General features: G+C 32.4%; 1 protein-coding gene across 1 annotated transcript in view; it reads left to right on the forward strand.

Moving 5' to 3' along the window:
* The window catches only part of LOC118183774 (uncharacterized), a 61,302-nt gene extending 49,047 nt beyond the window's left edge, over positions 1 to 12,255 (forward strand). Inside the window, exons 5-6 of the mRNA XM_085824873.1 lie at positions 7,882 to 8,030; positions 10,584 to 12,255. Of these exons, the coding sequence (XP_085680999.1) occupies positions 7,882 to 8,030; positions 10,584 to 10,726 (292 nt within the window). The 3' untranslated portion in view covers positions 10,727 to 12,255. The remainder of the gene's footprint in view (positions 1 to 7,881; positions 8,031 to 10,583) is intronic.
* Positions 12,256 to 12,915: the final 660 nt, after the last annotated feature.

Below are 12,915 nucleotides of genomic sequence, written 5' to 3' on the forward strand. Positions count from 1 at the left end.
ATGTATGAATTATTATGCTTTACATCATGTTTTACAAAGGTGAAGTTTAATTAATTTACCATCTTTTTTTTCCATATTTTTTTTGGATATAGGATAATTTTTCATAAGTAAAGATATATGATATTAAAAAGTAGAAAATTAACTTTTCCAGTTCAGATTAAATACAATTATACTTTCATCCAGATTTTTTTCCTGAAACCGTAAACTGATTACGATCTGCTAATTACTTCTACATCAAAAGAATGCATTATGCTGAGGTCTTAGGATATTGGGATGCGGAAATTAAAATGCGCATCAAATTTAATTCAATATTAAGTGTGTCACAAGAATCCTTTAGATCTTTTCTACCAAAAGCATTTTAGCCTTTCGTTTTCGGCCCAAAGTTTTATTTTTCATTCAAATTCAGAATTTAATTTAAATGAAATCAATACATTTTTAAAGGAAAAAAAAACACTTTAAAGTAAAGCATCTTTGGAGTTTTGCTGTGTGGTAAATTCGATATATGATCTAAGCGGAAGTGCGTAATAGTCTTTGGAAAAAAGTATTGATGTAACTTATGAGCTAATTTAGAGATTTATTGCTTAATATTTGCAGTTTTAATTCATAGAAAAGTATGAGGAACACTAACTTTCTTCCCTAATTACCTTAGATTATGTGCTTGTATTTAAAACTGTTAGGGATATGACGTATTCTCTCTCTCCTTTTCGCATGCCTTCGTAGGGTAACTGGAAGCACAATCGAAGTGCATTCCAGAGATCAGGAGATGTATATAATGTCAGCATGTTTCCTAATTCCAGAAAATTAATGCCCCTTTTTTTACACATTGAGCCATGCAATGCGCAATGTCATGAATCTACTTATTAAATACGAGATACATTGCGAACTATTAGACGATTTTCTTTGAAAGTCTTGCATGACTCTATTATTAGAAATTAGAATTATTTGAAACGAAAGGCAGTCTAAGAATTTAATATTTAACTGCCAGCTGATTGAATTGGAATGTATATAAAGTAATATTAAATATATCTTGCAAACACCAAACTTTAGATTTCAGATAGAAAATAAGCAGAAATTTAAGTATTTTCTCCTCACGATATTATTTTTATGGTTTACGTCACATTTTTATAAATGCTTAGAAAGCGAAATTTATTTTAAATATTTTAAATTTGGAATAAAATGTTTTCATTATGCTAAAAACATTATATCCCCTTAGTTGTTTCCAGATGGTGTAGTGGGTATGAAAGCCGACTGGGATACCAAAAGGTCCGGGTTCAAATCCGAAGAAGGTATGGTTGTAAATGTCCATCTCTTCATAGGAGGCAAAAGTGGTCCATCTATTAGATGCCTCCATAATAATAAAGTGACCACCACTTCTCTCCTTAGTAGTAGCCAAGCCGGCTGAAAAAAAGTTATTTCCAGATTGTGCCCGTGGTTCGCATGCAAATTGAGTTTGATACCACTGGCTTAGATAATCTGGGTTCTATAAATCGAGATGCACTTTAATTACTTAATATATGTGCAATTTATGTATTCGTTAAGAGTATTAATATAAGTATATACAGAAGTGTTGCGCAAACATTTTATGCAGTTTATCCATTATTTAAATACATGACATACGGCCCGCTATTGAAAACGAATGTGACATACCTAAGAATGATGGATTATATTTAGGTTCAAAATTTCTGATCCTAGTTACTAAAGTATAGTTCAGTAAGTTTTTACTTTCTTTTGAATATCAGTTTTCATTCAATTCGAAGAGTAGCAATATCTTTTCAATAGAGTGAATTATATTATAAAACGATCACAGGATCTAAATATAAAAAAATATTATTGCACATGAGATCAAAAGTAGCCCGTCAACACATGCCTGTATCGCTAAAGCATACGACTTAAATGTATATATAGATATATAGAAAGTACATAAATAAATTGACTACTTACAAAGATCAAGGAAAAAATAGTAATTACTGAAAAATGTAAATAAAACTCAATAATTTAGCCGAAAAGGAGGGTAATTAACACAGATGTTTTTCAGAAAATGAAAGCTTTAAGCAAATTTGGGTAGAAATAGTAGCTAAAATGCTTAACCTTGTAAAATAATAAAATTGCATTGAGCCTGTACTTCGTCATAAACATCTTCCAAAGTGTACGGCAATCAATTCGTCGTCGTCGTGGTTGTTTATTTGAAAAATCCTTAGTAATATTATTTCCTTCAAACAGCCATGATTAAAACGACTTTTATTCCCCATATTCTTTATACGTGACGTGCTTTTGCGTTCGTAATCACATTTCACCACACATTGTATTAAGCAAGTTGCTTCTTTTGTGGTGTTTTATTATCTTTGAAATCAATATATATGCATACATTAGTAAGATGACTTAGAGTAAGCTGCAACAGACTGACGATGGTTCTCTGTGTTATATCCTGGGGAGATATTACTGCGTGATTAGAAAGATGACACTTGAAGGAAAGACCCTGTAGACAGACGTGGCCGAATTGAATATAACTTTTATTGGAGGATACGAACTAATTATCAAGAACATCTCTTTCATCACAGATGATCATGGGGGCAATACGCATCCCGCCATTTTATATAGAAAGTATCATATTTAAATACTGGCATAGTTAGTAACACGACAAAGCAAACGGATAGAAATTAATCCCAGTGATTTAATTAAATAGGCTGCTGACAGGGGGCTAATGAAGTCACTGTAGGAAAAAGTATGATGCTGATGGAGCTGTGCGTGATAGGTGAAGTCAGCTACGAAAGTGGTTTAAAGGCGTTGGACAATATTGACCGTGAATACATTATTTACACCGAGCTTCCCGCAGTCAGTGTCAACAGACAAACTTGTTCGGGATACAAGAACTGAACCAGATTGTAAATTACAAGCCTTTGGTGTAGAAACTAGGGTGTCCTTCGAAAACATTGCGGACAAAAACGTCGCGGAGAAAACAACGCAAGGCGAAATCGTCGTGGTACAAAACATTGTGGGACAAAAGAAAGCAAAGAGAAAACATCGCAGTTCTTAAACATCGTGGTACAAAATATTGTGATCGAAAATAAAACGGTTCGAAAACTTCGCAGTTAAAACATAGTCATCGAAAATATCGGGGTAAAAAAATAAAGCACCTAGAAATCATCGCATGACGATAACATCACACACATGCGTTTTTCATGTTTTAAAAGTGGTAAATGCATTTTTGCATAATTATTTGGGAGCGCAAGAAGTAAAAAGGAATATTTTTACTTTTATATTTTATATTTTTCAATGAACAAATACATTTTTACTGAAAAATTAAGAAGGGAACTTAAGCACTTAGAAATTGGAAATGAGTAGAAAATTAATACAACTTATAGAACTTAATATAATTTTAAATTTAAATAATTAATTAACAAAGATCATTAATAAATTAGTCTTTTTTATAAAGTTTTACTGATAATGTTTCATGAAAAATACAGCCTAAAAGTGTTTAGAAAAAGGAAGATAAATAACTGCATGAGGTTACCTCTATAAAAATTGCTTAGTTAATTATCACATTACTTTCTTTCACGTTTGTTGATCTCATATTGTTTTGGTGAAAATTACATTTTGCTTTTTTCCGTTTAATTTTTAAAGTGACGTTGCCATTTCTTGCTCTTCCAAATCTTTATGCGGATATTTACAACTTTTTAAAACCTGAAAAACGCATGTGTGCGATGTTATCGCCTTGCGATGATTTGTAGGTGCTTTATTTTTAGCACGATGTTTTCGACAAAGATGTTTTGAAATTTCGATGTTTTGGAACCGTTTTATTTTCGAGGACGATATTTTGTACCAAGATGTTTTAGAGCGGCGATGTTATCTCTTTACTTTCTTTTCTCCCACGATGTTTTGTACCAAGACGTTTTCGCCTTGCATCGTTTTCTCTGTGACGTTTTAGTCCATGATGGTGATGTTTTGGCCACGATTTTTTAACTGTAACCGAAACTAGCATGCTGCTAGATATTTTCAATAGACTGTTTGTTCTGGAGAAAACGCAGGAGCCCTTGGAGGCAGAAGCGAAGCGATATCCGGAGAGGTTAATCATTTTAGGTAAACGAAATGGATTCTATTTATCCGATAAAGTACATGAAGAAGTAAAAAATATCAAGGACAAAGTTAAGGAATTAGCTATACAGTTTAACAAGAACCTAGCTGAAAATTCTACTATATTTAGAATTTACGTATAAAAAATTGAAAAATTGGATGGTTTACCTTCTGATTTTATTTCAGACTTATAAAAAAATCTGGATAAAGTAAACGGAAAATAGCCTCGAAATACCTACATTTCTTCCCAGTTAGGCGTAAATATACACTGACTACCAATAAGTATTTGGACACGTATGCAAATGACAATATCTGCGGTCCTAAGGTACGTCACGGACTCCGCCGGTATATATCGTGTAGGAAACAGCATCGGCTTTAGTCTCATGCAAGATGCCTCGCAGTTCGGAGCTCTCTGATTTCGAGAAAGGTATAAATATCGGGTATCACAAATGTGGCCGATCCTTAAGGGACATATCTAGCGATCTGAAGTACCCAAAATCGAGAGTGGCCTATGTGATTAAGAAGTGGAAGGTGAGCGGTGATTGTCGGAATGTGCCCCGAGTCGGCAGACCAACGAAACTGGGAGATAGAGGCCGACGAGTGCTGTCCAGAGAAATTCGGAAGTATAGGCCCAACCGATGGCCCTCATCCACGAGGAGTTTCCACAGGCATCCAGGAGTATTGTTTCAATGAATACCATCCTAAGGAAGCACATCTGCTTGATTTTCATGGTCGTGCTGCTGCCCATAAGCCTTTGATCACAAAGTCCAACCGCACTGCTCGGTTAATGTGGTGCAAAGCACATCTAAATTGGACCGTATATCAGTGGAAACGGGTTTGTTTTTTGGAGTGACAAATCAAGGTTTACCCTTTACCGTTCGGATGGCAGGGTCTGGGTCTGGCGTCTACCCGGAGAACGTCTCCTGCCAGAATGCATTGCGCCAACAATCAAGTTCGGCGGAGGTGGAATTATGGTATGGGAAGTTTCTCATGGTATGGGCTGGGACCCTTGGTCCCCATTCATGGTAAACTCAACTCCGATGCCTACTGCACTATTTTGGATGACAATGTGCTTCCTACGTTGTGGCAGTTTTACGGGTTGGACCCCTGTTACTTTCAGGACGACAATGACAGTTGTCATGTTTCGACGTTAATCAAGGCTTGGTATGGTGCCAATGGAGTTCATCGAATGGACTGGCCTTCCCAGAGTCCAGGCGAGAACCCTAGCGAGAACCTCTGGGACGAGTTGCATCGCCGAATTCAGGGGTGCACTATCCGTGCAAAATTGGTGAAGGAACTTCTATGTCTTCTCCAAGCCGAGTGGAAGAAAATACCACTAGTTGTCATACAAAGACTTGTGGAAAGTATGCCCCGGAGGGTCCACTCTGTAATTACCTCTCGTGGAGGCTCTACCAACTATTGATTTTGAATAAAGTTAGTTTTTCTTTTCTATCACAGGTGTTCAAATACTTATTGGTAGTCGGTGTAGAATTCTAGAAATGTTACGATGTTTAGAATAGACAGGAAGAATTACGAGGTTAATTTTGATTTAAATATATTTTATCTTACACACACACTCATAGATATAGAGAGAGATAGCTAAATATGTGCTTATTTCTGAAAACTTCAGATTATTTTCTAACATCTCCTATTTAATATGAGTTGCTTAAAATCACAATATCAAATAGCAAACATAAAATGCTATGATATTCTTTCAGCATAAATTAATGACATGTGGAATCTTGTACACTCATTAAAATTTATATATATATATATATAAGACATAACTTGTGACAGAATATTTTACAGTGTGAATATTGTTAGCAAGTAGAGGAGAAAAATATTGTTGAATATTGTTAGCAAGTAGAGGATTCTGTTGAAGTCATTGATAAACTTAAAAATATTTCCCCACTTCGTTCCATTATGGTTTCATTTGATGTCAAATCATTGTTTACTAATGTTCCGGTCGAAGGAGCACTAAATTGTCTTGAAACTAGGCTTCGGGAATTTCACTTCACACATACTGAAATTAATGAGTTGGTTTCGCTTACTAAAGTTTCTCTAAGTCAAACCCACTTTGTTTTCCAAAATGCATATTTTCGTCAAGTTGAAGGATTGGCTATGGGTAATCCTCTCAGTCCGGTACTTGCTGACATTTATATGCACTATTTTGAGATGAAATTATTTGATAAATTATCTTTTCGTCTTTGGATTCGGTATGTTGACGACACTTTCGCACTTTTTGACGGTTATAAAGAGGATTTATCCGAGATTCTATCTATTATGAATTCAATTGATCCAGCCATCCAATTCACTCTTGAAATTGAATCCAAGAATTCCCTCCCTTTCCTCGATATTCTTATAATCCGCAATGAAACCGATTTTAGCACCACTGTGCACCGTAAACCCTTTGCAGTTTGTTTACCACCCCATGCCAAGTCATGCCACCCTGTTAAGCAAAAAATGGCTTCTTTTTACTATTATGTTTTCCGCGCACTAAAAGTTTGTTCCTCTGAATCTTTGCTTACCAATGAACTTAATTATTTGAGAGCAGTTGCGATTGACCGTGGATTTTCTCCCGTGATTATTGATAAAGCCGTCAAAAAATTTTCAGATTCCCATCAAAGAAGACATTCCACTGTTAGAAATAATATTAATGACCTTGTCGTGCTTCCATTTTATCCTTCTGTTAGCTATAAAATTGCACGGATTCTCCAGAAATTCAATTTTCAAGTCGGTTTCTCCCCTATTAATAAAATTCACCCTTCGATTCTAAAAGATTGCGTTTCTGTCTTGAATTCTTGGGGAATTTATAGTATATCATGTCAGTGTGGTTTAAGATATATTGGCCAAACAAAAAGAGCGTTGAAGTTTCGTATCAAGGAACATGAATCTTATGTCAAAAAAGGCGAAATTAACAAGTCTTCAATAGCGTATCATAGCTGGACTTTTAACCATAATTTTGATTTTGGGTCTGCAAAAATCATCCAAAAAGGCTTCTTCCATAGGCGAATTGGATTTTCTTGAGGCTTTTCACATTCACAAAGATTTAGAAAGTTTAGTTAATGATTTGAAGTCCAATCCAGTCCTTCCTAATGCCTTTAAAATTCTACTATCTTAATTCAATTATTTTTGCCGATAGATGGCGTTACCTCCTCGCGCTTGGTACTACCAGAGGGTATAAAAATCCGTTCAGTGGTTGCTTTCCATTATTTGAAGTTCAGATTTTGAGCGTAAAGTGCATTTACCCCTCGCTCCCTATTTTAACTTCGCTAATACTTCTTTATGCTTGATCAGACAGCCTGGCTCAGTAAAAGTAGGCGGCCAGTGCAACTCTGATTAAAAATCTAGTTATAACCACGTGCAGTGCTGATAAGCACTACGTGTTTCTGTGACTCCTTCTCCTATTTTCTCCTTTCTATGTATTTCTTTCTCCTGATGAGGAGGGACCTTTAGCTGCCCTCGAAATCGATTGAGTGTTTCATTATACCTACGCTAAATTTAAGGTTGTTTTTTACGATTTTGATTGTCACATTAGCGTGTTTCTCTTCTAGTCAAGATTACAGTTGTCAGAGTAGATTGAAATTACCATTAGCATAAATTTGATATTACTGTAACAAAGCTGACTTATCGTTCAGCATTTGTAGTTAAGCTTAATTTCAATCGAAAATTTTCGCCATCACAATATTCTGCTCTCTGATTACTTTTAATGTCCAGTAATATTTTATACATATAATGCATGACTGATTGGAACCAAAGATTTAATATTAAATACTAGTTATGTAATTAGATATTTTTTATACATTTCAGTGACAATGATTTGCAAACATTACCTACAGATTTCTTCACTAACATGCCAAATTTAAAAACGCTTCAGCTCGACGATAATAAGTTCGTTACATTAGCTGAAGATGTATTTACTTGGCCACTGGAGCATTTAATGACTTTTACTCTTAAAGGTAAGAAACGGTGAATGACATTTACTCTTATAGGTAAGAAACGGTATTTAAAATATTGTAGATATTTTACATGATGTAAAATAGTGTGAAACTTTTATCCCCTTTACTCTGATCTCCAACAATGCAAAATGTTATTAGCATTAGTTATAATTTACTGTTCTTTCAGATTTTGAAGCGTAGTTTCTTTAATTGAGAGGAAATAAACACCCATAAATGTATGAATTCAAGGAAGAAAACATCGATTTTAAAAATAATTATTAATTTCTTTATTAAAATAAAAATTATCGCAAAAATGAATTCGTGATTCACAATTTAAACTTTAAATTATTATTGAAGATATATACGAGTAGAAAAAATTCTTATTAAAAGGAAGAGACATGTAAATAAATATTTTCATAATATATAAATATAAATCGACCTTTAATACCTCTTCTTTCTTAGAAACATGTGTGTAAGTTTGAGTTTCATTATATTAAAATTAATTTGAATTCTAACACCAGAATTTAATTTGAATGCATTCGTATGCTTTTTAAAATTAAGTTAGTTCACACCGTTATTAAATATAATTTAATGAATAATGTTATCAATAATACAAAAAATTGTTTACGTTTATAACACCATACTGGAGTAAGTTTTAACTTTCACAGAGAAATAATTATTTTATAAAGAAATAGTTTATTTCCACATGAAGGCACATATTTCAGTACTTCGTGTGCTTTCATTTCCAAATATATATAAAATTTAAGAATGCATTAAAATAAAACTTTCTATGTTAAAAATAGGAACATGCTTATAATAAATCTTTCTGAATTGCGTTATTTCAAAGTGAATCTTAGTTATATGATTCTTATACAACGCTCATGACACATAGCCTGACACAGGGCATAAAAATTCTTTAGCCCGTAATAAATTGCATTTTTCGAACCTAGACATTAATTAACCAATGGGAATAAAGTGGACCTTTAACTTCCCTAGCATCCTTGTTGGACTCAATGCATTTATCTTTCTCTTGCTGCCCTGCTAAACTATAAGCCGTCGCTCATTTTTCTTACTTCAAGTATACTATAAACATATAAAAAATACAAATGTAACGAAAGAATGAAAACCCATATTGTTCCAGCTAAGCTTGTATTTGTCAATACCGTTTCATTAAGCAGTAAGAAAATTGTAGAATCGACTATTACTGCAAATATGATTTTATACACCAGCTTTAGTATTGTCTATGTCGTCCACCCCAAAATTATCATTAGAGGTTATTAACGTACCCAGATTTAATGATACGCAGAAACGCGAGCAAATGCACATAAAGATGCATTGTATATATTGTAAGGATTATGTTTATTTATTTAACAGTTAAATTTTTAGTTAAACTTCCTTTCCTGTCCCTTCTAAACTTCAACTTACAACTTGCGGCCAGAATGTAGTTTTAGAATGACGTTTAAATGCAAATGAGGAAGAGCGGTTTATAACCGCGAAGTTCTACTGTCTGAGTTAGAAAGAATCAGAGTTTCCGGCTAGCACGCTTCCGCTCGGCCATACTCTAGGTCCATGATAGCTTCGCAGTAATTAGTGTTAAGGGGCCAACTCCGTTAGAATCTTGATAGCTTCGGCTATATCTTTTTAGTTAAGATTAGTTAAGTTTTAATTCTTAATTTCTTAAGTTCAAGCCCGAGTGTCGGATTTATTGTAAAACTCCAAGACAGGAGTTCTGTTAAGTCTTATTTAAACAATAAAGGGTCTTTTAACCTTTTCCAAGCTTTAATTATTCTCTCGCGAACTCAAGCGATTATTCACTTACTAGTTCTTAAGATTCTTCACATTCAACTGTAACTTAGAATACACAGTACAAAATACACACACAGAATATTTATAATGTGATCAAAGGAAATAACAGATACATAAAAAATTTAATTACTAGTTGTTTCAGAAATGAAAGATTTTTAAGATAAATATACTTATTTTTATCCTGTTGGTTTCATTTTTTTTTTCTTTCGGTAGAACAAGTGTAGGAGAAAATAAAGTGTGACTTTTAACGTAATATGTATTGCTTAATTTGTCCAGCATAATGCATCTATTGCTGTAAATTAAAACGTTATTTAATGTCTTAAATAGCTAAATAAACAAGTATTATACTTCAATGCAGAAAAATATGTTCTCCATTTACATTTGTTGCTAAATCAGTACTATTTAAATGTTATCAAAATATAGTTTAAACACGAGTTCATCTTCTTCTCCAAGAAGTCTATTCTGTGTTTAAAGAATGCTAATTAATGTTCTTTCAACGTAGCTGTATTGTTTCAGATAAAATTTTAACATAATTTTAAAATACGGATTTAGAAACTGTTTGATAAAACATGTGTGTGAAAGGATATCATAATAACATACATTTGTTTGGGTACCTTTTGCCTTATGTGATTTATAATTATATCTCACAATGTATATATTGCTTGATTTATTTTTCAAAAATTCTAATTTGTATTTTTAAATAACATTCTATGTATAATCTGAGAATAATACTTTTATTGCAATGCATTTTATAATTTCTTCAATTAGGAAACCAATTTCGATGCGACTGTCGTTTACGCTGGTTGGTTGGTCGACGGGTACCATTCGACTTTATTGCCGAATGTGCTTTACCTGATTCTGTAGCAGGCGCGCAGTTGAAATATCTCCAGCTAAAGCAACTATGGTGTTGAATTTAGTAGATGCTATAAATGTTTTAGAAACATAACTGTTCCATTAGTCTCTACTTGCTGAATATACTGTATCTGAAACTTTAAACCAGCATTGATATATTTATTTACACATGTTGCTCTGTGATTACAAAAATGTGCTACTGTGTTTTATAAATATTTACCATGTTTATCAAATTTTCGTACTTAAAACGAATACTTAAATAGATAGGAAATCCTTCCTGTTTCTAAACTAGGCATTATGAAAAAAAAATAGTCATTTTTGAGATTTCGTTAATATTTAACTTGATCTCAGAAAATTAAAAATATGTAGTTGAGAAATTCGCTGTTAGAAAAATAATACATTTAAGAAATCCTTCTGCATGGCAATATAGTTATTTAGCACAGTTTTTCAATAAACACTGGATTCTCCATTGGTATTCTACTAACCTAAAAATAGCTATGTATCTCATTTATACTACTAAATTTATTAGTTGGATCTAAAACTCTGTTGCTCTGAAATAAAATAAAAAGGTTCATTTTTAAAAGTGATGATGCATAATTTTTGCATACAAATTTTGTTATGCGAAGTATGGCGATATTTGGACTTTAAAGGAATTAGAGATGTGATAATAATTATTGCAATAATTTGACTGTTTCCGGGGATTATTTTCAAATGAATTATCAGAAACTGTTACAGATTCTGCATTTAGTTTATAGAAAAGTGTTGAGACTTTTAATTTGAAATAAATTCAAGGAATTATTAAAATTTATAAGTTATTCTAAAAGTTTATCTCTTTAAGTTGCAAAGAATAATTTGATGAATACATTAATGCTTATTTCCTCGCGTATATTTATTTATCCGGCTTTCCTTTTCAGTTTAATGAATTAGTTATAACTCCAATCGGAGTGAAAATTTTCCATCCACAACATAAAATATTTACGTAAAAAAAGTTTCATCAAAATATGACTACACTATTATTACTTTGATGTCTGTAGGAATGTATAATGTATGTCCCTAATACACAGAATGTTATTTATTAAATATCTTCAACATACGAGTACAGACACATGAACTCTTTATAAAGATTTTAAAACAAACTTAAGTAAAATGCACTGTTATATTTATTTTTTTTTTAATTGTTGAGATGTATGATAAAAATTGTGCAAGATGAATGCTGAATTTTAGTTCTCTGAAGTTTAGAAAGTGAATGAGATAACTGCACCAAAAATGTGAAAACTGAAATGTATACTACGCAAATGTACAACATGAAAAATATATTTGAATTTATACATACAACGCGAGATGGTTGAGTATTCATATGTCCTAACTAATTTTCTATGAAAATAAAATATGTGTTTAAATGCGTATGATAGTATTACCTCAGTTACAGAGCTGTTACAGTATAATAAATCGTTTATTGCAACAATGCTCACTCAGAGATCACTCACATAATTGTTTACCTAATGTAAGTTATACATGATTCTGTGAAATACTGTTAACTTTCTTCTGTTAGAGTATGATAGTTTGTTAATAAAGAAAAATAAACGGGTTTCTGTACTTACTTGAGTATTTAAGTCGTTTAATCATTTCAAATTAAAACAATAAAATTTAAATACAGTGTCGTAATTCAGTCCGCAAATATAATAAAAATATTAATCAAATATTCGCTAAATAATAAAATAAAAAATTAAAAAGAAAATATTCGCTAATTTTTGAAAATAATAAAACTAAATGTTCTCCAAATAAAAAGCAAATATCCGCTAAATCGTGAAAGCAGTTACTGGCAAGAGTGCCGCATTGTTCTGATAAATGATTCTCAGGATTTTATTTACAAAAAGAGTTGAAGAGGATTATTATAATGAAATACTGATTCTGTTACGTTATTTTCAACATTGAATTAAGATTTTAACTCTGTAAGAACATTTTCTTAATTACATGTACATGAAAGAACTGTACAGTTCACAAATTATAGTTATTTACAATTATGAGACTCATAACTTCATCTACTTCAGTGCATTTAATGCATACAATGTAGCATGAATGATGCAGATGACAAATTTTATAATAATTTTTTTCTCTTTTTCTGATCTATGCTATATGTGTTAACTGCTAATCAGCATACTGACTGGGACAATATATTTACATCCATATTTTTCATGAAATGGAGTGCAATGAAAGATATCTTTCAACAGTAAGAATGATTTTCAAA

The sequence above is a fragment of the Stegodyphus dumicola genome, chromosome 10 (assembly GCF_044657685.1).
Source record: "Stegodyphus dumicola isolate Sdum_Otavi_A_Nest chromosome 10, ASM4465768v1".
Lineage (NCBI taxonomy): Eukaryota > Metazoa > Arthropoda > Arachnida > Araneae > Eresidae > Stegodyphus > Stegodyphus dumicola.